This window comes from Podarcis raffonei, chromosome 8 (genome assembly GCF_027172205.1).
Source record: "Podarcis raffonei isolate rPodRaf1 chromosome 8, rPodRaf1.pri, whole genome shotgun sequence".
NCBI lineage: Eukaryota > Metazoa > Chordata > Lepidosauria > Squamata > Lacertidae > Podarcis > Podarcis raffonei.
In genome coordinates this window covers 2,534,029-2,560,878 of record NC_070609.1, presented here as the reverse complement: position 1 = coordinate 2,560,878, position 26,850 = coordinate 2,534,029, and the positions used below count along the sequence as shown (strand labels likewise).

At 48.4% G+C, this 26,850-nt stretch overlaps 2 protein-coding genes across 6 annotated transcripts in view; one reads left to right on the top strand and one right to left on the bottom strand.

Annotated features, from left to right (window-relative positions):
- Positions 1 to 293: 293 nt before the first annotated feature.
- GMFG (glia maturation factor gamma) lies at positions 294 to 23,170 on the bottom strand. Of its 4 annotated transcripts, none has more exons than XM_053397642.1 (8): positions 22,987 to 23,164; positions 21,504 to 21,594; positions 17,175 to 17,271; positions 14,977 to 15,026; positions 8,234 to 8,283; positions 5,873 to 5,955; positions 3,375 to 3,448; positions 294 to 602 (listed from the first exon to the last, which is right to left on the bottom strand). In XM_053397642.1, the coding sequence occupies exons 2-8, from the start codon at positions 21,561 to 21,563 to the stop codon at positions 531 to 533; spliced, it is 486 nt and encodes a 161-aa protein (XP_053253617.1). In that variant the 5' UTR covers positions 21,564 to 21,594; positions 22,987 to 23,164; the 3' UTR covers positions 294 to 530. The 4 variants fall into 4 exon arrangements, with proteins under 4 accessions (XP_053253617.1, XP_053253619.1, XP_053253620.1 ...); XM_053397644.1 differs by lacking the exon at positions 22,987 to 23,164 and adding an exon at positions 18,487 to 18,664 and having other exon boundaries at positions 21,504 to 22,546; XM_053397645.1 differs by lacking the exon at positions 17,175 to 17,271 and having other exon boundaries at positions 22,987 to 23,170.
- A 359-nt stretch (positions 23,171 to 23,529) lies between these two features.
- SAMD4B (sterile alpha motif domain containing 4B) overlaps positions 23,530 to 26,850 on the top strand; it is a 33,971-nt gene continuing 30,650 nt past the window's right edge. The window contains exon 1 of one of the 2 annotated variants that reach the window (XM_053397631.1): positions 23,530 to 23,712. The gene's annotated coding sequence lies outside the window, so the exon portion shown is untranslated. The remainder of the gene's footprint in view (positions 23,713 to 26,850) is intronic. The other variant, XM_053397632.1, reaches the window with a different exon arrangement.

Below are 26,850 nucleotides of genomic sequence, written 5' to 3'. Positions count from 1 at the left end.
TTTTTTTAATGCACTAAAAGTGTAAGCTGAATGACTGGTTAACAGGAAAACATATAACCTCCACACAAGCAAGTAAGGATGCAACCAAGACAAATGCTCATTGTTGTATAACCTCCCTGCGAGCAAATCAGAACAAATGCTCAACTGAAAATCAGGCATTGGGTAAGCTTTGTGCAAGCAAATCAGAATAAATGCTCAATGATCCTGGAGGAGGCCCAAGGGTAGCTAGCGGCCAGATGTCCCTCCCTAGAAGATCACAATTCAAGCATAAAGAACACAGGCTCAGCGCAATGCAAAATGAAAAGAAGAATTAGGTCCAATCACTTTATTTCATTTTAATTCCTCTGCGGGGGAAAGCCAGTGACGCTGGTCATGGAGACAGTAGTTCAGCTACATTTCCCTATATTCCACATACACCCACTATACAGTGGTATCTCTAGGGTGAAATGGGGGGGGGGGAGTGAGATTACAGGGCCTGCTATGAGTGGGGAGTTTACTGAAGGTCCAGCCCTCCAGGATTACCCTACCAATCAGCGGAAAAAGGCCAGGCGCTCTTTCAGCCATTGCTCCGTCAGGTCGTCTGTGGACCGAATCTCAAAGACCTGGGGGAAAACAGAGCAGCAGTCAGGTGGAGAAGGTGGCCAAGCATCCTTCCCTGCCTTTCCCAGGTAGCTAAGGAGCTGGCTGGGGCAGAGTAGGGACATAATTCTACCTTACACCCAGTCCGACCTTTGGTCTAACTCAGTAATGTCAATGCTGAGTAACAGCCGCTTTTCCGGGCTTCAGGCAGAGGTCTCCTCCCAGTCCTACTCAGAGAAGCTGGGAGCTGAACCTGGGGCTGTGATTTCTGCATTACGGGGGGGGGGGGGGCTGGACTAGATGACCCTTGGGAATCCCTCCTAGCTCTACAATTCTATGTTTCTATGCCTTCTGCATGCAGAGCAGGTGCCCTACTACTGGGCTAAGGTGAGGATTTTATTATTTAATATATTGCACATTCTGAAAGACGTGGCAGTCTCTCTTTCCTCAGCTCCAGGGGTTGGCCTAGATCAGGGGTCAGCAACCTTTTTCAGCCGTGGGCCAGTCCACCGTCCCTCAGACCATGTGGGGGGGGGGGCGGACTATATTTTGGAAAAAAAAATGTGAACGAATTCCTATGCCCCACAAATAACCCAGAGATTCATTGGGAGTGGCCACCGGGACCACATAACACCGGTCCTGAAAGACCTGCATTGGCTCCCAGTACGTTTCTGAGCACAATTCAAAGTGTTGGTGCTGACACTTTGGTGCTTTAAATGGCCTCAAAGGCCCAGTATACCGGAAGGAGTGTCTCCACCCCCATCGTTCTGCCCGGACACTGAGGTCCAGCTCTGAGGGTCTTCTGGTGGTTCCCTCATTGCGAGAAGTGAGGTTACAGGGAACCAGGCAGAGGGCCTTCTCGGTAGCGGCACCCACCCTGTGGAACGCCCTCCCATCAGAGGTCAAGGAAATAAGCAGCTATCTTATTTTTAAAAGACATCTGAAGGCAGCCCTCTTTAGGGAAGTTTTTAAGACTCGATTGGGAGCCGCCCAGAGTAGCTGGGGAAACTCAGCCAGATGGGCGGGGTATAAATAATAATAATATATTATTATTATTATTATTATTATTATTATTATTATTATGCATTTTAAATAAAGTTACACGTTCTATTCATGTCAAAACACCAGGCAGGCCCCACAAATAACCCAGAGATGCATTTTAAATAAAAGTACATTCTAATCATGTAAAAACATGCTGATTCCCGGACCGTCCGTGGGCCGGATTGAGAAGGTGATTGGGCCGCATGTGGCCCCGGGGCCTGAGGTTGCCTGCCCCTGGTCTAGGAATCAAATTTGTTGCTTATAACAACAAATGGTCCAAGGCCATGGAGATTATCACGGCACGCTACTCCCTCCCAGATCTTGACACGCTGTCATCTTGGGACCATCATAATATCCGGGCCTGGATTCTTACAAGAGACGAGGCCATGGACCGGGCACAGTCCGCCACAGCTCGCCTCTCCAAGTGGCTCCCTAAAGTGAAAGTGGTAAGATCACTTGCCAACTACTTGATAGACCTGACGGAGCCCAATTTGAGAAGAGCGTTTACCATGGCCCGTTTCCATTCTATACCCACGGCCTTCTTGCAGCGGATTTACTTTAAGACCCCCATTACTCAGCGTCTATGTCCATGCACAATGAATGAAGTAGAGGACTTCATACACTTCTTTTTCTACTGCCCTATTTATGAGCTAATAAGAACTAAGCTCCTCCTCTTGATCCCGCCCACCATCACATCTAAGGAAGACTGTTTGAAATCGCTTCTTGTGGATGCAAATCCCCAAATTTCACGTGGGGTGGCAATCTTTATAGTGCAGGCTTTGAAACTTAGGGCTACACTGACTGGGTAGTGTGTCCCAGACCTGGACCTGTTTTAATTCTTTGTATTACCTTTTTAACCTAATGTGCTGAGCCTATTTTTGTGGCCATTATATGTTTTATATACATCTGCATTTTAGATTCCCGGCGCTGGCAACTAAATTTTTACATTATTGTTTTAGGGTTATTTAAATGTCACAATGCCACTAATATCGTTTGAATTTTGTTAGGTTGCTTCTCTCTAGCATTTTTGTCTTATCCTGCTATGGCTGTACGCTAATGCAATAAAGGTTTGATGATGATGAGTCACCAGTTGGCATGGAATCAAATCCCAGTTCTGGCACCCAAAACAAGAATCCCCCGCTGCCCAAGACCAAAAGCCACATATAGGCATGGGGAAAGGGGGAGAGGAAGATGCAAGCGAGAAAGCACAGTTGCCTCATCCTCTTTCACTTCTCCTGGGGGTTTAAGGTTACATGCACGTTCTCCGGGTTGCGCCAGGCAACCAGGCTGCTCTCTAGAATCCCAAGAGGCTGGGGAGGGGGTTGTTTCTGGCAGGAAGAGAGGCCAAAAACAATGCCAAGGCGATCAGGGACAAAACCATAGCTGTCAACTTACAGGTTTGAAAATAAGGGACCAGCAGCCTCGAAAATAAGGGATCAGCAGCCAAAATAAGGGATCAACAACTACTTTGATGAAATACGTATTTTGTTGCGTGCAAATGGCTTTAGAGACCTGTTAGGTCCATAAATTACCATATAACATATATTCAGCACAAAAAAACAGCAACCATTTGTTGCTGACAAAGGTCAGCTGGACATAGAAAGGGCCACATTACCTTCAGTAGCTTATTTAAGGGACATCATCAATAAGGGACAGCAGCGGGACATGGCGCTGGGATAAGGGACTGTCCCGCCAAATAAGGGACGCTTGACAGCTATGGACAAAACCAGTGGTAAGAAGTGTGCCTGGAATACCTTGGTGAGCTCAGCTGCCTGCACCAGTCTGTTTTTGCTCCCGGCGTACATCATCTGCTGCTCCGGCTTGCACCCTGCGAGGGGAAAGGAGAAGGCAGCTCCTTTAGTTGCAATGACTGTTCATTATCTCGCTCACAATGGGCGCTGTGATCCACAGCGGGTCAGGGAGTTAAGGACTGGCTGAGGTGGAGAGAGGCGGACTTCCCCAAGGCCACAAAACAAGCTCCTGCTACGGCGACATTGGGACTTGAACCCAAGGCACGCAGGTGCTAAAGGGCACTGCCTTATCTCTCTGCGACAGAAGTGGGATTTGTTGGGTTTTTCCACCGGTAGGGTGGGTGGGGGGAAAACCTAACAAATGACTGGCGTTCAATCATTCAAATGACTCGTTTTTATAGCACTTTGGAATGTTCAAAGACATTTGCCGCGATCACACCATACATTTGAGGCACCATTATACAACTTTAAACAGAGATGACGTCCCCCAGAGAATTTCTGAGAGCTGTAGGGTTTTTTTGTTTGTTTTTTGAGGGTGCTAAGAGTAGCCCCCTGTTGCCCTCCCAGGACTGCAATTCTGTTCCCTGCGAAGAGGGGTTAAGTATTAAACCGCTCTGGGAAGGGAATCGGGGTCTCCTAACAACTCTCTGTGCCGACGGTTTTGCAATATGGCATGATTTTATTTCAAAATGAAGAAGCCCATGGCCGTATGGTCCATCCTGTTTGTTCCAAGGTGTAGACTTTGCAAAAGTATGTTTAGATAGGTGGGTGCTCTTTATCTTCGTATTTCTCTTGGACTACAACAAACTAGGAAGCAAGGGAATCTATGATCATAGAACCAGAGTTGGAAAGGACCTTGAGCGTGATGTAGTCCAACCCCCCGCAATGCAGGAATCTTTTGCCCAATACGGGACTCGAACCCATGACTGAGCTGTCCCTTCGTTCTCTCATTCCTTTAATTTTTCATTTGGCGAACCTGTACGCGAATTCCTAAGTTCCCACTCACATGGGAAATATGGCCGTTGCTTCATCTCCTCCTGCTGAACCTCGTGTTACAGAGCTGTTCCGCCTGGCCTTTGGTTTGGACTCAGTCTGACCCTTATGTTTCCCTCCCCTTATGGTTTTGATCTATGGGCTACTTTTAAAATGAGGCTGCATTTTAAATTGCATTTTAACCTGTATTTTAAATTGGTTCCCCCCCCCCCTATTATGTTTTTACTCAGATGGTTTCCCCAGTAGTGATGTATGGAAGTGAGAACTGGACCATAAAGAAGGCTGATCGCCGAAGAATGGATGCTTTTGAATTCTGGTGCTGGAGGACACTCTGGAGAGTCCCATGGACTGCAAGAAGATCAAAACTCTCCATTCTGAAGGAAATCAGCCCTGAGTGCTCACTGGAAGGACAGATCCTGAAGCTGAGGCTCCAAGACTTTGGCCACCTCAGGAGAAGAGAAGACTCCCTGGAAAAGACCCTGATGTTGGGAAAGATGGAGGGCACAAGGAGAAGGGGACGACAGAGGACGAGATGGTGGGACAGGGTTCTCGAAGCTACCAGCATGAGTTTGACCAAACTGCGGGAGGCAGTGGAAGACAGGAGTGCCTGGCGTGCTCTGGTCCAGGGGGTCACAAAGAGTCGGACACGACTAAACAACAACAACATGTTTTTACTGTAATTTTACTGGTGTTAGCCACCCTGAGTCCGCCTCTGGCCAGGGAGGGTGGGGTATAAATAAAATTATCATTATTATTATTATTATTATTATTATTATTATTATTATTATGCTTTCCCCCCCCCCAAGGTTTCCTATTCTTTCTGTGCAAATTTCCCCTTTTTGTCCTTACAGTGGTACCTCGCAAGACGAATGCCTCGCAAGACAAAAAACTCGCTAGACGAAAGGGTTTTTTGTTTTTTGAGCTGCTTCGCAAGACGATTTTCCCTATGGGCTTGCAAGTTTGTTTCCTTTTGCTTAACACCGTTAATACAGTTGCGACTTGACTTCGAGGAGCAACTCATAGCACGCGGTGTGGTAGCCTTTTTTGATGTTTTTGAAGACTTTGGTCATTTTTGAAGCTTTTCCAAAACTTTTCCGACACCGTGCTTCGCAAGACGAAAAACATCGCAAGACGACAAAACTTGCGGAACGAATTAATTTCGTCTTGCGAGGCACCACTGTACAAATTTTAATAACAACTTTTATTAAAAATGCATGGTGTGATCACGGCCGTTATCACAGTAATGCCAGTTATAATCGCTTCCCCCAACCTGGCACCCTCCAGAACCTTTTGGGTCACAACGCCCATCACTTGGCTGTTGTTATGGGGAGGCCCAGGGCCTGAAAACCTGGCCCTTTGGTGCTGCACCAACTCAGAATCGAACCCTACAGGCCTCCCCGCCACCGCCCTCAAAGCTTCGCATTTGTTCTCGACATACACCAAGCTCAACTCTTTGGACAGGAAGCTGAGAATCCCACCCCTCAGCTGAGGAAGTCACCGGTTCTCACCGACTGGGCTGGAGAAGATGAAGCAGAGAGGGTATGAGACCCGGCCATCATCGTGGACGTATTTATAGCTGTAAACTACAAATGTAAACAGACACAGGCACAGTCAAGGAAGCAACTGGGCATCTCATGGCAAGGTAGACATTGGGGGGTGGGAAGGAACTGGACCAGCTTGTCTCCAACTGGCAAAGGGGTGGAAGAAAGCTTCCGATGTGAGGACACCTTAGGCTCTGGAGCTCCCTGGATGCGGAAACCCACAAATCTCATTCCCCAATGTCCCCCCCCCTTTTCTTTTCTTTCTCTCTCTCTCTTTCTCTCTCTCTCTCTGTTTTCATCCAGTGCGTATCAACTGCACTGGCTCCCGGTGGAGTACAGGGTCAGGTTTAAGGTGCTGGTTTTGACCTTTAAAGCCCTATGTGGCCTAGGACCCACATACCTACGGGACCGCCTCTCCTGGTATGCCCCACGGAGGACCTTAAGGTCCAGAAATGACAACACTTTGGAGGTCCCAGGTCGCAAGGTGCTTAGATTGGTCTCAACTAGAGCCAGGGCCTTTTCAGCACTGGCCCCGACTTGGTGGAATGCTCTGTCACAAGAGACCAGGGTGCTGCGGGACTTGACATCTTTCCGTAGGGCCTGCAAGATGGAGCTGTTCCGCCTGGCCTTTGGTTTGGACTCAGTCTGACCCTTATGTTTCCCTCCCCTTACGGTTTTGATCTATGGGCTACTTTTAAAATGAGGCTGAATTTTAAATTACATTTTAACCTGTATTTTAAATTGTCCGTCGTCCCCATCATGTTTTTTACTGTGATTTTACTGGTGTTAGCTGCCCTGAGCCCGGCTCTGGCCGGGGAGGGCGGGATATAAATAAAAATTATTATTATTATTATTATTATTATTATTATTATTATTATTTTCCCAGTAGGCATTGGGCTACTTCCTGTCCTAAGAGTGCAGCATAAGGACATAAGAAGAGCCTGCAGGATCAGTCCAATGACCCATCTAACCCAGCACCTTGTTCTCAACCTGGTCACCCGTGGGAATCCAGGAAGCAGAACGTGAGCACAAGAGCAACTCTCCCTTCCTGTGGACCCCAGCATTGCTGCCTGCGACTCTGGTGGCAGAGCAGAGCAATCACAGCTAGTAGCTGTTGACAGCCCAATTGTAAAAGGTTTGTGTCCATACCATGTGTGAAAAAGGGCCCAAGTCACCCAGGACTGGCCTTATTAGTCCAAAAGCATCTTTGGTTCCTGCTCCAGTTGCGTGTGAATTATATCACGCAACCGCATTGGGAATACTGTGTTCTGGTCGTTTCCGAGCACAATTCAAAGTGTTGGTGCTGACCTTTAAAGCCCTAAACGGCCTCGGTCCAGTATACCTGAAGGAGCGTCTCCACCCCCATCATTCTGCCCGGACGCTGAGGTCCAGCGCTGAGGGCCTTCTGGCGGTTCCCTCACTGCGAGAAGCAAAGCTACAGGGAACCAGGCAGAGGGCCTTCTCGGTAGTGGCGCCCGCCCTGTGGAACGCCCTTCCAGCAGATGTCAAAGCGATAAACAACTACCTGACATTCAGAAGACATCTTAAGGCAGCCCTGTTCAGGGAAGTTTTTAACGTGTGATATTTTACTGTATTTTTGGTTTTTATGGAAGCCACCCAGAGTGGCTGGGGAGGCCCAGCCAGATGGGCGGGGTATAAATAATAAATTATTATTATTATTATTATTATTATTATTATTATTATTATTACTCGCCTCAAAAAGGGTACTTTGCCTTTGAATGTGAAAGGAATTGCAGTTGTCCCCCATCCCATCCAGGGGATGCGGGTGGCGCTGTGGGTTAAACCACAGAGCCTAGGACTTGCCGATCAGAAGATCGGCGGTTCGAATCCCCGCGACGGGGTGAGCTCCCGTTGCTCAGTCCCAGCTCCTACCCACCTAGCAGTTCGAAAGCACGTCAAAGTGCAAGTAGATAAATAGGTACCACTCCAGTGGGAAGGTAAACAGCGTTTCCGTGCGCTGCTGTGGTTCGCCACAAGCGGCTTAGTCATGCTGGCCACATGACTCAGAAGCTGTACGCCGGCTCCCTCGGCCGATAAAGCGAGATGAGTGCCCCAACCCCAGAGTCGGTCACGACTGGACCTAATGGTCAGGGGTCCCTTTACCTTTTACCCATCCCATCCATCACAGAATCTTCTGGCAGAAAATTCTATAAACGAACTAGGCTTCCGCTTGCCTGTCCCGAAATCATTGCAAACCCTTTCTCTGGCCACCTCCTCAAAACTATAGCTGAATATGGAAGCGTGTATGGGCCGAATCAGGTTGTCCCCTCCCCTCTCACAAACACACTCAAACAACACTTAGGATATCGAGGCTGGCGTTCTGGCAGTTCGCTTCTCAGCTCCTCTGGAGAGATGTCCTAAAGAAGATCACAGAAACAGGCATCAGTTTTGTAGACAAGGGTCTTCCCGAGGGGAGTAGCTGCGTAGGAAGGGATGAGATCCCACCCTCACCCCCCGCACAACAAATCCATTTTTCAAAAACTGTGGCTGTTTGCAGTTTGGAAAGTGATGGGCAAATTGAATAGTGTAGGACAAGCGAGTGATTAACAGGAAGGGAAATAAACTCCCCACAAGCCTATCAGGTTGAATGTCAATCAGCCCAAGGCCTGGTTGAAGCAAGACATTTCAGCCTGGCGCCTAAAGATATGTAATGATGGTGCCAGGTGAGCCTCCACGGGGAGAACACTCTACAAGCAGGGAGCCACTGCAGAAAAGGCCCCTTCTCATTTTACCACCCTCCAGGCCTGTTGTGGAGGCACATGAAGAAGGGCCTCAGATGATGATTGCAGTGTCTAAGGTTGGTTCACATAAGGAAAGGCAGTTCTTGAAGTATTGCAGTCCTGAGTCGTTTAAGGCCTTATAGCAGGGGTTGGTAAGGTCTGCCTTGCCTGGGCCGGTTCACTCCAGCAGAGACCCCTCTGTGGGCCGGATTGTGTGTGTGTGTGTGTGTGTGTGTGTATGAGCGTGCACGCCTGTGATTTCCAGTGTCTGCACAGACACGATTTCTGGTGTCTGTGTCTGCGCAGACGCAATTTCTGGTGCTGCGGAAGCAAGTCCCTGGGCCGTGCTGCTCCGGTTTAGTGCAGCGCACGGGGACTCACTGAGCGGGCGGGTCAATTTGGGGGCGGCTTGTGGGCCAGTTAAACGACCCCCGGGGGCTGCTTGTGACCCAAGGGCCTTAGGTTGCCTACCCCTGCCTTCAAAACCAACACTTTGAATTGGGCCCAGAAACTAATCAGCAGCCAGTGCAGTGTGATATGCTCAGTTCATCTTGCCCCAGTGAGCAACCAGGCTGCCAAATTCTGCACTAGCTGAAGTTTCCGAACTCTTCAAAAGCAGCCCCACATATAATGCATTGCAGTAATCTAACCTAGAGCATAGACAACAGAAGTCGAGCATAGACAACAGATAAGGGTGCAGATGGGCCACCAGCTGAAGCTGATGGAAGGCACTCCACACCACTGAGGCCACCTGAGCCTCAAGTAACAGCAAGGGATCCAGAAGGACCCGCAAGCTATAGACCCACTCCTTCAGAGGAGATCACTTTATCCTATATGTGCCCACTTGAGCTCACTGATCCATTCAGGAGTGCCAGCTTGGCCCTGGGACTGTGGGTGCCTGGGGCCGTGGGTGCCATGTAGCGTGCATGGCCCTGGCACCAAAATTTGTGGATGCCCGGCCCCTTCATGGGGAATTTGGCACCTATGGATCCAAGGAACTGGCACTGTTGCAAGTGTCACATAATACTTATTCTGCACTTCTAATACATTGATATTTTAGTGTGGCACCCACACTTGGAACTTCCTGCCTGTCGTCCCCAGGCAGGTGCCTTCACTGCACTCATTTGGGCACCTGCCAAAACAGGTGCCAAACAATTAAACATTTTTGTCTAAGCAAGCCTATCCAGATACAGAACGCTGCCGTTTGTTTTAATCCGGCTTTTAGCTTATCGTTGATTTCAATTCTGTTTGGAATGGTTCAAATCGTTGTTTTTAACTATTTATTACTGGTAATTTTATTGTTTTATTCTTTCTGTCAGTGCCTCTTTGAGGTTTCATTACAATCAAGTGGTATATAAACCCTTTGGAAGCAATAAGACACTTAAGGATGAATGCTGAATAAATAGGTCATGTGGAAAAACCCAGGCGGGTAGTGTTCAATGCACTTTGCAGAAGAGTAGGGATTTGAACCCAAGTCTTTGCAGTACAACATCTACTCTGCCATTGCTCTCTGGCTATTCCCTGTCAAGGGTGGAGCTCAGATGCTATGCCTGTGCGTAGGTTGAAAGGTGTGTGCAGGTGACAGGTGACATTCCAATGTCTGGCATCGAATGCCAAGGGGGCACTCTGCTCAGCCCTTGCTCCCACCCATTCATTCCAGGAAGCTGCACCCGGCTTGCCACACTCCCCCCACCCTGGCGATGCTGAATTTTGCTTGTCACTTTTGACATTGCACAAAGGTATATGGCTTTGTGGCTCAGCAGTAGCTGAGAGGTTTCTGTCCTCTATCTGGGTGTATGGGAGAGGAAAAGTCCTGCAAGGTGTCCTCAGTGGGTTTGAAACTGGGCTTAGGGATTGATGTATTATTTTGATGTATTTTTAATCTTTGTTGGAAGCCGCCCAGAGTGGCTGGGGAAACCCAGCCAGATGGGCAGGGTACAAATAATAAATTATTATTATTATTATTATTATTATTATTATTATTATTATTATAGGAAAAGGAAGGAGCATGCACCACCTCCCTCACCGAAGACTGTTGCTTCCCACTGCCTTTTCATCTCTGCTGCTAAAGGGAGGAAGGGCTCACAAGTTCTTTCCTTCTCAATTAGCCCATTATCCAATCCTCTTTGCTGCAGCCAAGCAGGCACCACAAGCCCTGTAATGAACTGGCAAAGGAGCAGAATTAAGCAGAGTTTGCTGCCACATATGTACAAACAAGATGGCTGGAAGGATCGACAGCCTTCCTGTTCAAGACCACTGTGTCCTTTGATGCAGCCGAGTCCTGGGCGCCTTGTACCAAGGGGAAGAAATTGAAGCAGGTGGCACAAGGGGGCGACTGGAAGTCCACTTGTTAAAGGTGCAGAAGCTGGCCCTCCTTCACCAGCCTATGCATAAAAGGTAAAGGTACCCCTGCCCGTACGGGCCAGTCTTGACAGACTCTGGGGTTGTGCGCCCATCTCACTCTATAGGCCAGGATCCAGCGCTGTCCGGAGACACTTCCGGGTCACGTGGCCAGCGTGACATCACTGCTCTGGCGAGCCAGAGCCGCACACGGAAACGCCGTTTACCTTCCCGCCAGTAAGCGGCCCCTATTTATCTACTTGCACCCGGGGGTGCTTTCAAACTGCTAGGTTGGCAGGCGCTGGGACCGAGCAACGGGAGCGCGCCCCACCGCGGGGATTCAAACCGCCGACCTTTCGATCGGCAAGCCCTAGGCACTGAGGCTTTTACCCACAGCGCCACCCACGTACACACTCAGAAATCCCATTGAATTCAATTTATTTCCAGATAAATGCATATAGCAGGGATGGGGAAATCTGTGGCCCTCCAGATGTTGCGGGACTTCATCTCCCACCATTCTTCACCCCAAGCCATGCTAACTGGGGCTGGTAGGCATTTAAGTCCAACACCTTCTAGAGAGCAACAGGTTCCACACTCCTGGTATGTGAGATTGCAGACTCAAGAGCAGCTAGAGGGGGGGCAAGGCTGGAAGGTGGATGTAAACGAGGCCTCCTCAGAGCCTGAAAAGCTAAGGGTAAAGTCACTTGTTGGCGGCCTGTTGATTGAGCCTCATTCATCCTTATTTGTTCGCACAAAGGGTGCAGGAAGGTTAAGGGAAGTTGGCTATTTATTGAGTGTTTGTTCTTATTTGTTTGTGGGGCGAGTAAAGTGGTACCTCTGGTTGCGAACGGGATCCGTTCCGGAGCCCCGTTCACAACCTGAAAGGAATGCAACCCATGTCTGCGCATGCGTGGGTCGCGTTTCGCAGCTTCTGCGCATGTGCGTGAAGTTATTTTGCGTGTCTGCGCATGCGCAAGCAGTGAAACCCAGAAGTAACCCTTTCTGGCACTTCTGGGTCGCCATGGGATGCAACCTGAAAACGCGCAATCTGAAGCAAACGTAACATGAGGTATGACCATATAGCTGCACCAAGCAATTGTTATCCCAGGCAATTCTCTTTAACTTTCCTTATTGCAAAAGGTCTGGTTTGGGGGCCGAGGGGGAGGGAGGGAGTTTGCTGTGCAAAGGTGCCAAGTCAACTGTAATTGAGCACCCTGGTTTTGTCATGATGTCCAGGGGCATCTTACCCATAGAGGCTAGTGGCGTGGAGCGCCAAGTTCTGGAGGGCTCCAGGAAAGAGGTGGAGGCTGGAAGCGGCGCTTCCAAGCATCAGCTCGTCTCGCCCGCCTCCACCATGCCACGCCGAAGCAGCGCCGCACCCGGAGCCTCCGTCTGCCGTAGCCGCCATGGCACGAAGTGGCCAGCTGAGCCAGGAGGCACTGCGTCCAGCCTCTGCCTCTTCTCCACCAGAGGAGCCGCCCTCCAGCCTCTGTCCATCTCCTCCAGCCCTGCCAGCAGTGCCGTCCTCCCTAAAAAACTCTGGGAAACTGGGGGGGGGGGGCAGAGGGAGCTTTGCACCACGGCACCAGATATGCTTAAGATGGCCCTGATGACGTCACTGGATCCTACCCCAAAACACCGACCATCTGGAAGCGGCTGCCAGATGACGCCAGCAGGCACAAGAACTACGTGACGTAAACTGAGAAGGGAACACTAATGGACATTTGGACAAACTCACCCTCCAGTCCATTGTTTTCAGCAAGCTGTGGCTCTAGGATCCCCTAACAAGCTGAATCTGTTTAGAAGCTTCCATTCCCAGGCTAGGACCCTCCTGGATTATTTCAGTGGAATGTTATTATGCATCAGTTCCTGTCTGGAAAATGTGTTCAGCTGGGCTTCTATTTTGACAAGCAAAACTTGCCCGTCGTTTCATATTTTAAGAAATGGGAAGAGATTTTCCCTTGAAACCCCCGCCGCCAGTTTTCCTGCTTCCCTAAAACACAGTGGAGTGGATATTCCGCGCTGCCATTTGATTAACATTTCGCTAACGCGTGTGAGGGTTCTTGCATAACGTGTTGAATTAAATATGAAAGCAAATGACGCCATCAGCACATCGCTCCCCTGAGATATTAAACTTGATCTGAAATTCAATTTGCTTTTAACCCAGCCTCGTAATTTGTAATGTACCGACAAAATTCATGTCAAGAATGCAGGAAGGTGGAATGGAGGAGCTGATGCAATTTCTTTGGGGGAAAGGAGATGTCTCTCCATGTCAGATTCCAGGCAGTTGCTGGAAGAGTTGGGAATTCAGTTGCTGTCGCAGGCTGAAGTGGAGTGAAGTGAAAAGTAAGTGTGTGCACACACGTGTGTGTGAGAGAACCGGTTGATTACAGTTCCACTCCCCTGCAATATAAAAAAGCAGGTTTCTGCTTCTGCACTGTCTTTCTGCACATCCCTGCTTTCCCTGCACTGTCTGCTTCTGCACTGTCTTTCTGCACATCCCTGCTTTCCACCTCTTCCCAACAACAAGACTATGATTGGGCAGAGTAGCTTGTTCAAGCCTTACATTTGTCTGTAGTGGAGACAATTACGCTTTTCTCCAGAAAAAAAACCCCACTCTGTAATGCCTTCACTTTATAGTCACAACAAACTCTGCAGTTCAATCACTTGCTGGCTTTGTAGGGGGAAAAAATCTGCTGTTTTTATACAGCGTACGAACACTGCAGGTAAACGATTAGATAAGTGTTGCGATGAAATCTGAAGCCTCCTCCCCACAGTCAGAATCTAACTGATCGCCACACCTGGTAGCTAGGGAGAACTTTCCTCAGTTCATGTAAGCCTGCGTGTGATCTCAGAGGGTTGCTTACCTTTCCCTACACTGTGTGGTTGGGTGTCACATATATGAGTCACCTGGAGCCATATGCTCTGGTCTGTACAGCAGAACACCTGCCATGGGGGTGTAGCACACCAGCCTTCCTCAACCCGGTGCCTTCCAGATGTTTTGGACCACAACTCCCATCTGCCTCAGTCAGCACACTGAAGTCCAATATGTTTGGAATCTGGAAGGCACCAGGTTGGGGAATTTGCACTAGGCTGCAATTTGTGTGTGTGTGTGTGCACAGCATATATACCGTATTGGCCTGACTATAAGCCGCACTTTCCCCCCAAATTCTGAGCATGAAAAGTTAAAGTGCAGCTTATATTCGCCACAAAGGGACGAGGGTGGCGCTGTGGGTTAAACCACAGAGTCTAGGACTTGCCGATCAGAAGGTCGGCGGTTCAAATCCCCGCGACGGGGTGAGCTCCCTGCTCCTGCCAACCTAGCAGTTTGAAAGCACGTCAAAGTGCAAGTAAATCAATAGGTACCGCTCCGGCGGGAAGGTAAACGGAGTTTCCGTGCGCTGCTCTGGTTCACCAGAAGCGGCTTAGTTATGCTGGCCACATGACCCGGAAGCTGTGTGCTAGCTCCCTCGGCCAATAAAGCGAGATGAGCACGCAACCCCAGAGTCAGTCACAACTAGACCTAATGGTCAGGGGTCCCTTTACCTTTACCTATATTCGCCACATTACAGTATGTAGCCAGGAGCACGGGGCAAACAGCACCAGGAGCGTGGGGAAGCAGCGCCATCTTCTCCCCCAAGGCCAGGAAGAGAGAGAGCGAGGAAGGGGAAAGGCCATTGGCAAAGCAGTGTGGCTCTCCATGTAGCCAGGAGCAGTGAGGAAGGGAGTGGCTTATATTTGGGTTTGTTTTTTTCTTCCCTCGCCCCCTTCAATTTTAAAGATGCGGCTTATATTCAGGCAAATACGGTATAAAAACACCTTTGTGTTGCTTCAGCCTGAAGCCTATCAGCCTTCTTTTGCAGCCTCTGAATTCGAATGAGGGGTACTTTTTAAAACTTGACCTGAATCAGGGTGCTTAAAAAGAAAAGAAAAGCAGGAGGAATGATTCTCATTTTAAATAGAAAAAAGAAGTGGAAAGGTTTTACATACCTGGAATTCTTCCTCCAGCACCACCAGTTGCCTGTCTTTGTCCACCTTCACTGAGGAGAGAGGAGACAAAAACTTAATAATGGGATTTCACCTCCATTCTTAGAAAGATCTGCTTTGCATGTGGAAGTTCCCTGGAGAACCACTGCCAGTCACTGTAGAAAGATGTGTTCTGAGCTAGATGTGTTATGTACTGAAGTTTTCACCCTTGGCCAGCAGGGGGATACTGTAGATAGTTTTCACTCAGGTCCACATATGCAAATAAGGGATTGAAAGTGATGTTCAGTGATTGGATAGTTACAGAAAGTTGTTACAGTTGCATGGTACTGGAGCTCTATATAAGCAGTCTGGCTGAACCCTTCAGTTCAGTTCTGTTCTGGCCTGTGAGTAAACAAGAGCTGCTTGAAGAATCGCTGTGTCGTCTGATATGTTCACCTACAACTTAACAAGATGGACATAAGAGAAGCAGGCTGGATCAGGCCAAGGACCCATCTAGTCACACTGGCCAAGCCAGATTCACATTATGGAAAACCCGCAAGCAGGATTTGAGCACAAGAGCCAGCCACCTTGGATAATAGCCATATACAGCATTCTCCTCCATGAATTTGTCCAATCCTCTTTTAAAGCCATCTAGATTGGTGGCCAGGGTGGCGCTGTGGGTTAAACCACAGAGCCTAGGACTTGCCGATCAGAAGGTCGGCAGTTCGAATCCCCGCAACGAGGTGAGCTCCCGTTGCTCAGTCCCTGCTCCTGCCAACCTAGCAGTTCAAAAGCATGTCAAAGTGCAAGTAGATAAATAGGTACCACTCCGGTGGGAAGGTAAACGCCGTTTCCGTGCACTGCTCTGGTTTTGCCAGAAGCGGCTTAGTTATGCTGGCCACATGACCTGGAAAAACTGTCTGCAGACAAACGCTGGCTCCCTCGGCCAGTAAAGCGAGATGAGCTCCACAACCCCAGAGTCGTCTGCGACTGGACTTACCTGTCAGGAGTCCTTTACCTTTACCTTTTTAGATTGGTGGCCATCAGCGCCTCCTGTGGGAGTTGCATCATTTAACTATATGCTGCATGAAGGAAGAAGGACTTTCTCTCATCTGTCCAATGGCCTGACTCCGTATAAGGCAGCGTCCGATATCCCTATGTTCCTGTGATACTGATGGGTTTTTGCTGCTGCTGCTTAGTGAAAAGTCGTTTGTTTTTCTCCAGCTTCCAGAGGCCATAGGTTAGACTGTTTTGTGCCTTGAGTCTGTTCTGCATTATAGCACTGATCTTTTGTGGTTTCGTTATTGATATTTTAATTGTGTCCCGTGAATTTTTAATGATTTTGTTTTATTTGTTGGTATGGAAACTGCTTTGAGGTCACTTGGGTGATTTAAAGCATGATACAAGAGCACTAAATAAATAAATACATCAAAGCCAAGCCCAAGCTCCCTCGCCTTCACAAATTACCTTGCGGGGCAGGTGGGGGGAGTTGTGAGCCAGAGAACTGCTGGTGAGACCGAAATGGCCCTTAAGTCAGTGGCCTAATGGTATGCAGAAGGACTACAGCCAACAGCTCATTTCACACCCCCTTCAAGTTTATCAGTGACACCTGATTAACCACAGTTAAGAATTGCCTATGCAGCTGCCAACAGAAGTTCCATCAGCATCAAAGCCACTTTAATACAAGGTGCGCAGATCCCCAGCACATTTCAAGCTGGTATGCCTCAGGCTTCTCAGGTTAGAAAAGACAAACACCGCATTGTCAGAGAACTGCGTTCGTTTCTATTTTCTTTTTTAAAGCACTCCCTGACGAAGCATAAAGGTATTTAGGTACCACCTTGTACTAAGCTATTTACGAGACTGCCGTAGTCACATGTGAGATGTGGGGCATCCCATCTGTTTTGCACTGAATGGGGAAGAGCTGTAGCTCAGTAGTCGGGTATCTGCTGTGTATGCAGAAGATCCCAATTCTTATTCATTTATTTATTTTGGAGTATTTATACTCTGCCAATTGCATTTCCAAGTAGAGCTGGGAGAGAACACTGCCAGAAAGCCAGAAGAGCCGTTGTCACTCAGTTTAGACAGCTGTCAATTAGTTGACCATGCTAGGTGGTCTGATTCCAGCTTCCTGTGTTCCTATGGCAGGGGTGCCAAGCCACAATACCATAGCCCCCAATCTTAGGAAAAAAATAGGGAGGTGGCATGCGGTATAGTAAACTCACTCATTATGGCTGCATTGTTAGTCTCCTTCCGGAACCGGAATTTCTTCAGTTTCTCCTTCAGCTCTGGGTCGACGTCACACACAACCAGAGAATCTGACTGCAATGGAAAAAGCAATGCGGGTTTTCTCCTCCAATCAAGCAGGCTATTCTCCTTGTTATTTCATTGCCCTGATGACCAAGCTTAGAGCACATGTCTGAAGCTATCTTTCTGTATTTTCTACCCAAGAGTATTCTGCCTGTGTCTTTCCTGCTGCTGCTTAGATAAATGCATGAACCTGATCTTTGTAACGTTTTGTTAGTAAAGCGTTTTAAACTTACTTAACAGTGTGGTCGGTTCATTGCAAGAGAGGCAGAAAGAGGGAAGCAGTTTGCAAACGGACTAAATGACTTATGCAAAAAGTTTAACAGCCTACAGTCTTAACACTTTGCAGTGCTGCTTAACTGTGTGAGTTTAAGCTTTGCTACTGAGGGCTCTCTCTGCTGGAGAGAGGCACCCAGCTGATTCATTTGTTATTTACCCCCCCACATTTGTGTCATAGGGATCCATATTTTCTTCCCATACTTATTCTGTGTTGGTTTGTTTGGATTACTCAGCTTTCCCAGCTCCCCCCTGCAAAATACTTGCTTAACAGCACTTGCAAAACACAGTTTGGTGCCACAGTGGATAATCCTCTTGGTCTCTATTAGGACGCTCTCCAAGCCAAAGCTCTCTGCAAGACCCTGCAACCTGTCCACCCATATCTCAGCTCACTTCTTCACAAATAGGGTCTCTTATAATAGAAAACTATCCCAAGCAGAAACTTGTCCCAACTCTTCTCAAACTCTTTGAGAGAAGGCCTCGCCCTTCGGCAGCTCTACCCATTGCTGAAGGGGTCTTACAAGGCTCAGCACCTTTTCTCATAATCCACAATCTATATTTTTTGCTGTTGTTTTAAGTGTGTTCATTCTTATATCAAACGCCACACCAGAAGGTCGCTTCATTTTGAAAGGTTGATCTGCCACTCAGGCTTGCACACACCACACAGGAAGCTCATGTCTGCCAACTGTCAAGATGTGGCTTCCAACTTGGGCCAAGCCACAACAAAAGCTTCAAGGACGGAGGCAACATTTTGGATCAAGACAAGGCTAGAAACACTAGATTTTGGACATCTTATTTGCATAATAACAAGGAGGAAGGGTTGAGTGGCAAGGAAAGAGGTCAGATTTTCGACAAGCAAACTTTCAAAGCAGCTCAACACAAGTATGGCGCAGAATCTAACCACCACCCACTACCCACTGTTTCCGACCCACGTTAAGAATTGTTTCAGCTAACCATTCTGCCTTAGGTCTCTCCAGCCTTATCTCCGTGTCAGCTGAAATTCTGCAGCTCTGGGTTCAGCCGTTCGCCCCTCTGACAGGATGTGCAGATCTCTGTGCTCTTGCTTTAGTTAGGACACACTCTGCTCAACATCAGCACTTGCGAAACACCGCCAGGCACACACTCTTGACAGCTGCAGAGGAAAGACCGCTGGGGCGGAAGTCATTGCTGGTGGTAGGGAGGAGTCCAGAGAGAAGTTAAAGGTTTCCATTCGCAGTTACGAAAGGGGAAGCCACAGGCAGAGGACAAGAAAGATCCTAGAGGGTTCAGGATCAGACTTAAAAGCAGGCTGGGCCTTTCAATAGAAGGACAGACACAAGCAGAAAGTAGGTGTGAACAGGGGGGATTCAGTTACCAGCCTAATAACATCCAAAGGAGACTGAGTGATCTAGCTTTGGTAAGGTAAATGGACCCCTGACCATTAGATCCAGTCGTGGCCGACTCTGGGGCTGCAGCACTCAACTCGCTTTACTGGCCGAGGGAGCCGGCGTACAGCTTCCGGGTCATGTGGCCAGCAGGACTAAGCCGCTTCTGGCGAACCAGAGCAGCACACGGAAACACCGTTTACCTTCCCACCAGAGCGGTACCTATTTATCTACTTGCACTTTGACATGCTTTCGAACTGGTAGGTTGGCAAGAGCAGGGACCGAGCAACGGGAGCTCACCCTGTCATGGGGATTCGAACCGCGACCTTCTGATTGGCAAGTTCTAGGCTCTGTGGTTTAACCCACAGCGCCACCTGCGTCCCTTTTGGTACCAACACCCAATTGTACATAGGTGATGACTTCTCTCCAGGTAACTGGCACTGAGATTACTGAAAAGTGATGGTAGCTAATAACACATTTCACCTTCACCTACAGTTCTCGAACTGTGGTAGAGTGACCACTTCTTGAATAAGAGAGACAGACCAATCTTAATGAATCTACCAGCGCATGGCACCAGAAACAGAATTGGAAGGGGCACAAAGAGTCATCTAGTCTAACCGCCTGCAATGCAGGGAGCTCAGCTAAAGCATCCATGATAGATGACCATCCAACCTCTGCTTAGAAACCTCCAAGGAAGGAGAGTCTACAATCTTCCATGGGAAACTGTTCCACTGTTAATTTGAAGCGATTGGTTCGGTTCCTACCCTCCAGAGCAGGAGAAAACAAGCTTGTTCCCTCTTCCATTTGACAGCTCTTTGACATATATTTGAAGATGGCTATCATATCTGCTCTGAGTCTTCTCTTTCCCAGGCTAAACATACCCAGCTCCTTCAACCGTTCCTCATAAGGCTTGTTTTCCAGACCCTTAATCATCTTTGTTGCTCTCCTCTGCACACGTTCCTGTTGTCAACATCCTTCTTAAATTGTGGCGCACAGAACTGGACACAGTAATCCAGATGTGTTCTGACCAAGGCAGAACAGAGTGATACAGTACTATGACTTCCCTTGATCCGAACACTAGATTCCTGTTTATCTAGAATTGCATTAGTATTTTTGCTGCTGCATCACACTGTTGACTCTTGTTAAGCTTGTGGTCTACTAAGACCACTTTGTTGTTGTTTAGTCGTTTAGTCGTGTCCGACTCTTCGTGACCCCATGGACCAGAGAACGCCAGGCACCTTTGTCCTCCACTGCCTCCCGCAGTTTGGTCAAACTCATGCTGGTAACCTCGAAAACACTATCCAACCATCTCGTCCTCTGTCGCCCCCTTCTCCTTGTGCCCTCCATCTTTCCCAACATCAGGGTCTTCTCCAGGGAGTCTTCTCTTCTCATGAGGTGGCCAAAGTACTGGAGCCTCAGCTTCACAATCTGTCCTTCAAGTGAGCACTCAGGGCTGATTTCCTTCAGAATGGAGAGGTTTGATCTTCTTGCAGTCCATGGGACTCTCAAGAGTCTCCTCCAGCACCATAATTCAAAAGCATCCATTCTTCGGCGATCAGCCTTCTTTATGGTCCAGCTCTCACTTCCATACATCACTACTGGGAAACCATAGCTTTAACTATACGAACCTTTGTTGGCAAGGTGATGTCTCTACTTCTCAAGATGCTGTCTAGGCCTGTCATTGCCCTTCTCCCAAGAAGCAGGCGTCTTTTAATTTCGTGACCACTAGAGTCCCTCAATTCCTTCATCCAAGTCATTTATAAAGATGTTGAAAATCAAGAGGCCCAGGACAGTACCCTGCAACACTTGTCACTTCTTTCCAGGAAGTCAAGAAATCATCGGTGAGCACTCTTTGGGTTCACTCAGTCAACCAGCTACTATTCCACCTAACAATAAAATCACCTAGACCATATTTTACTAGCTTCTCTGAAAGAATATAATGGGAGACATTGCTGAAAACCTTGCTGAAATCAAGATACATTACACCCACTGCATTCCCCTGATCCACTAAGCTTGTAACTCTATCAAAAAAAGGAAAAGAAATAAGATTACTGTGGTACGACTTGTTTTTGCGAAACCCATGGTAGCTCTTAGTCAACATAGCATCTTTTTCTAAGTGCTCACAGACTGATTGTTTGATTTTTCTGTGCTAGGACCCCCTCCTTCTGTAATCCTCATTGAACTCTAGCCCAGTGGTTGCCATTAATTTGATTCTGAATTGATTTTAGAATGAATTGATTTTAGAATGTATTTCAATTAACTGATTGTGATTTTATGTCAACTGTGCTATTTTTACTGTTGTTAGCCGCTCTGAGCCCGGCTTTGGCTGGGGAGGGCGGGATATAAATAAAAAATTATTATTATTATTCCTGGTATTGATGTTAAGCTGACATGTCTGTAGTTGCCTGGGTCTCCCCCACACACACTTTTTGAAGGTGGAAACAACATTTGCCCACCTTCAATCCAAATTCTCCAAGAATTCTCAAAGATTATAGACAGAAGATGAGATGAGATGACATTTGCAAGCTCCTTTGGTACCCTTGGAAGCAGTTCACCTGGCCCTGGAGATATGAATTCTATCAAAAAAGCTTGGTGTTCCCTTAATACCTCTTGGACTGTTGAGCACTTCCTCCTCTCTGTCACCCAACAGAAAATTTCCATCTTCATGCAGAGGACATACTACTTGCATGGTCTTCGTCTTGCTTCAGACACAGCCAGGGGGGAAAAAACAACAATTTTCTTACTATTTTTAACCTCTTTTGCAAGCCTGGGCTCGTTCTGGGCTTTAGTCCACCTGTTATATTCTCAGGTTGAGCCATGGCTGCTAAATTACCGACTTCCATTAAAGGACACGGACTTTGGAAACACCCTTGAATTGGGTCCTTTCCCACTTCTTAGGTCACAGAATCATAAAATGGCAGAGTTGGAAGGGACCCCGAGGGTCATCCAGTCCAACCCCCTGAAATGCAGGAATCAACATGGCCGATGGCCGCCCAGAGTGGCTTGGGAAACCCAGCCAGATGGGTGGGCTATACAAAATACAATTATTATTATTATTAATATTATTATTACTGTCCAACCTTTGCTTAAAAAGCTCCAAGGATGGAGAGTTCATGCCATTGTCAAACAGGGATTTTTTTGAGATCCTTGGCAAAGAGAATTGTGGGGGTTTCTTTACAAATCCCTCTTGGCTCACTGTGGACGTAGAATCATAGAATTCTATTTTTATTTCCTTTTATTTCAGATTGTGTTTTTATTGCTTTCCAAAATATGAACAAACACAGGAAAGGGAAAAGGACAAGCATCTCCGACATATAAAAGCTGAAGCAAATGAAAGTTATTAGGATCTAAGAGCTCATCCGAAAAATAAATACTGTATATAAAATCTATTTTCAATATTAGGAGCTTAGCCGTGTACTAATAGCAGGCAAGCCGTAATAGACTTTTCCATTAAGGTTGACGTGTTTTGCCTTATTGTATTGTTTAATTTCTGTTACAGGATATGGACTGTGGGAAATAAAATGAAATAAAACCCTATCCGGTCTATACTCGACAAACTGTGCTGTAAACTGGGGGTTAATTCACTTTCATGTGCTTCATTCTTTGTATATACAATAAAACCATACCATATATCATAGAAATTATCACGTTTCTTTGGCCCTTGGGACATTTTTTAATTTGTGTGATTTTTCCAGTTAAGGCCGTTTGCCAAACTACAATGAAGTTTGTGGGGGAAAGTTACGATTCGTCAAGGGAACAAACTCTTTATCTGACAGAATGCCTAGTTTTTACTCATTATTTTAACGGCGAAATGCATTTTATTCTGTTTTATGCGTTTTACGCAATACATATAAACTTGTATTCATTTACAAACTATGCTGTCAGCACACTTGTGGAAAATTTTCCCATTTCTGGTTACGACTGGATATATGAACAGGTTTTATTTCCTTTGAGGGCAACAGCCAGTTTAAGTTTCTTCTTTATTTTGAAGAGAAAAAGGACGAATAAATTTATGTCAGGTAACACCTGGGTCTCTCAGAACCCAAAACTATTATTTCATTTATTTTTTCAATATATAAATTGAACACACGCAAGGGCACGTAGTGCTTGATACACTATTGTTCGGAATATGGGTCAAAATATATTGTTTATCGGACTGAGTATATGCATATTTGTGAGGGGCGGTTTAAATTCCTCAGAAAATCAAAAGCGAGGGAATGTCGTTGCCTGAGGAGACGCTTTGGGCGGGAAAAGCGAGCGAGGGGGCGGAGCGTTACCTCGGAGGCCACGCCTCCGTCCCCACCCCACCGCCCCTTCCCGCCAGCTCAATGGCGACTCGGGAGCTCAAAGCCCGCCTTCCCCCGCCGCTTACTGGCGGCGGAAGAAGTGCGGGGTGGGGCTGATCTCTCTCCCTCCCTCGGATTACGGGGTTGGAAAGCTCCGCTCTCCTATTGGAGGAGGTGGGAGTTCACGCTCCCCGCCCGACAACTCTGTGAGGAAGCCGCTGACTGGCTGGGGCAGCTGTCCGTCGGCGCTTGACGCGCGGCAGCCCGAGCCAATGGAGAGGCGAGGGAGGTAGGGAGGAGGTGACGTAGCGGGGCGACGGCGCCGCGGACTGGAGCGGGGAAGAGGGACGGGGACGGAGGGCGGGTCCCGGCGCGGGCGCGCTGACGTCGCCGTGCGTTGTGACGTCGCGCGCCGCCCTCCGGAGTGTGTGGTATCTGGCGCTGTGCGTGTGTTTGCGTGTTTGCGCCGGCCCTGCCTGCCCGCCTCCCTCTGCCTCTCCCCGGAGGGGCCGCAGTGGGCCGCAGAGACGGTGAGTGAGGCGCCGGGGAGCGGTGGGGACGACGACGGCGGAGGGGGAGCGGGCCCTGAGGGGGAGCCGCGGGCCTCGCCCCCTCCCCCACCCCCTCCGCGCCCTGAGGGCCCCTCCCCCTCCCCAGTGGTCCTCAGGAGGTGAGGAGGCCCCGCCCCTAGGGGAGGGGCTGGGCAGCGGACACGCCCCTTCCCGAGCCCCCCCACCAGTATAAAGATGTGGAAATAGACACACTTTAGGGGGGCTGGGAGGGCCCTCCTCCTCCTCACACCCCAGTCCCTGCTCCCCATCACCCCCACCCGCCCCTTTCCCAATTTAAGGTATAAATCCTTTGACCCCACCTATGTGCAAATTTGGTGGGGGGTGAGGGTACTGAGCCCCAGTTTTCCCTTCTCTCCACTTGCCCATCCCATCACATTCCAGCTCCCCACCCACCCCTTTCCCAGTTTAAGGTATAAATCCTCCTCCCCTTTGCCCCCACATATGTGTAGATTTGGTGGGGGGTGGGGGTACTGAGCCCCTGTTTTCCCTCCTCCCCACTTGCCCACCCCATCACATTCCAGCTCCCCATCACCCCCACCTGCCCCTTTCCCAGTTTTATAAATCCTCCTCCCTTTGCCCCCACATATGTGTAGATTTGGTGGGGGGTGAGGGTACTGAGCCCCTGTTTTCCCTCCTCCCCACTTGCCCACCCCATCATATTCCAGCTCCCCATCACCCCCACCTGCCCCTTTCCCAGTTTTATAAATCCTCCTCCCTTTGCCCCCACATATGTGTAGATTTGGTGGGGGGTGAGGGTACTGAGCCCCTGTTTTCCCTCCTCCCCACTTGCCCACCCCATCATATTCCAGCTCCCCATCACCCCCACCTGCCCCTTTCCCAGTTTTATAAATCCTCCTCCCTTTGCCCCCACATATGTGTAGATTTGGTGGGGGGTGGGGGTACTGAGCCCCTGTGTTCTCTCCTCCCCACTTGCCCACCCCATCATATTCCAGCTCCCATCACCCCACCCATCCCTTTCCCAGTTTAAGGTGTTAAATCCCCTTCTCTTTTCCCCAACAAATAGAAGTATCCATTTGCAAATTTGGTGGGGGTACTGAGCCCCAGTTTTCCCTCCTCCCCACTTGCCCACCTCATCACATTCCAGCCCCATCAGCCCCACCCCCTCCTTTCCCAGTTTAAGGTGTTAAATCCCCTTCTCTTTCCCCCCACATACGGAGGTATTCATGTGCAAATTTGGTGGTGGGGCGAGTACTGATCCCGTTTTCCCTCCTCCCCACTTGCCCACCTCATCACATTCCAGCCCCAGCTCCCCATCACCCCCACCCACCCCTTTCCCAAATTAAGGTGTTGAAGCCTCTTCTCTTTGCCACCCCCAGTATAGAGATATGCATGTCTTTGGTGATATATATGCACTTTGGGGGGCCTGAACCCCTGTTCTCCCTCCTTGCCTCTCACCCACCCCTCACATTCCAGCTCCTGTTGTACACCCTTTTCATCAAATTCCTGCATACCCTTTTCCCAAATTTTAATAGATTTAATACTCTTCTCCCCCCACCCCAATTTTAAAGCTGGGTTTAAGAGAGGGTTGGACATATCTGGGTGGCGGTGGGGATCATAGAATTGTTGAGTTGGAAGGGACCAAAAGGGTCATCTTGTCCAACCCCCACAATGCAGGAATCTGTTGCTCAAACCCATGGCCTTGAAATCAAGAGTCCCATGTTCTACCAGCTGAGGTATTTCAACGTCCAAGGACCTGTGATGGGTAAGGGGAACCTCCTGTGCTCAGGGTTCAGTGCGCTTCAACAGACCAGATCCTGGAGATTGGCAGTGTTGGGCTGATGATGGTGATGTTGCTTTCAGGTCCTGTTTCTTGAGGGATGCTGGGCTAGGTGTGCCTTTGCTCTGATCTAGCCGTGTTCTTGTGCTTTCTCCTCCATTGTTTGTATTCCATCTCTTAGGATTCCTCCACCTTCAATCCCTAAGGTGAGTTCTGGAGTCATAGAAATTAGAGGGAGGACTTTGACAGGCTCTGGCCCTGCTCCTCACTCGGTGCTTAAAATCTAGCATCTCCCAACAGCTGGCTGTCATTTCCATCTCTCTTGATCTCAATTTGTGGTATCCATTCTTAGCTTTGCCCCAGCCCCAATACTGGGTGTTTTGTTTTAGGTGAGACTGAATACCCTCCTTCCTTCCTAACCTAAATCTTCCATCTTTTTCTCCCCACCCCATTCCATCATCAGTTCCACCTTTTGACCAGAAGTCAACATTCCCCACTTTAAATCTAGGCATTTTCCTCACACACATTTTCCTCCCCAAAGCCCAGGAGTTGTGCTGATAATCATTAGTAGCCCCTTGCACTTAAAATCCCTTCTTTCTACAGTAAGTAACATTTAAGGCTCCCTCGCTTGGTTTGGGCATTAACTATTAATCCAGTTATCCAGCCAATGATACGCTTATCTAGTGCTTTACCTCTCTCCTGGCCCAGGAACTTTCCACATTCAGCAAGCCTCCTCCCCACCTCCAGAAGCAGCTTCCCTTGTCTTCTCTCATCTGGAACACAACTTGGAAGGATCTTGAAGTGCCTTTCATCATTTTCTCCTCTCCTCACCACTCCTTAGACCAGATGGGCACATCATAATGAAGCAGCTGCGCCCATTGTTCACCTAAGGGTCTTATTGGGAAATTTCTTCCCAGGTCAGTTTGTTCCCTGAGCCGGAACATTCTTATCCCTAGGCACAAGTTTAAACTGTTGCAGCAAAATGTATGTTCAGACTGCTTCCTGGTGATCCCAGTCCAGAAGCTTGTGTTCTCCCTCCCCTTCAATAGATGAAAACTCATTGGTTGCTTTTATGACACCTGTAAGGTGGTTGGGAAGACGTGTACCGTATAGAAATCCCAGTTTTCCTCTGGGCATTTAGATAAATGGATGCTCTGATTTAGGCTGAATGGTGACCCTTCAACTCCTCAGAGGGGACAACGTGTGCTATTGGTGCAGAACTTGAGCATCTCTCTGCAAGAATTGAACACATTGGGGGTGGGATTTGGCAGGCTTATTGGTACCTTGTGGTGGTTGCACATTTAGCTCTTCCTGGTCACATGACCCTGGTGGGCTTGGTGTAATTTTCTGGTACACTT

Excerpts from the sequence above, each read along its gene's own strand:
- GMFG (XM_053397642.1), bottom strand. The coding sequence starts at position 21,563 with ATGAAGATGGAAATTTTCTGTTGGGTGACAGAGAGGAGGAAGTGCTCA. Across the intron at positions 8,284-14,976 it reads TGCTGGAGGAAGAATTCCAG|GACATCTCTCCAGAGGAGCT; the intron begins GTATGTAAAACC and ends GATCTTCTTTAG. Across the intron at positions 3,449-5,872 it reads CATCTTCTCCAGCCCAGTCG|GGTGCAAGCCGGAGCAGCAG; the intron begins GTGAGAACCGGT and ends TTCCCCTCGCAG.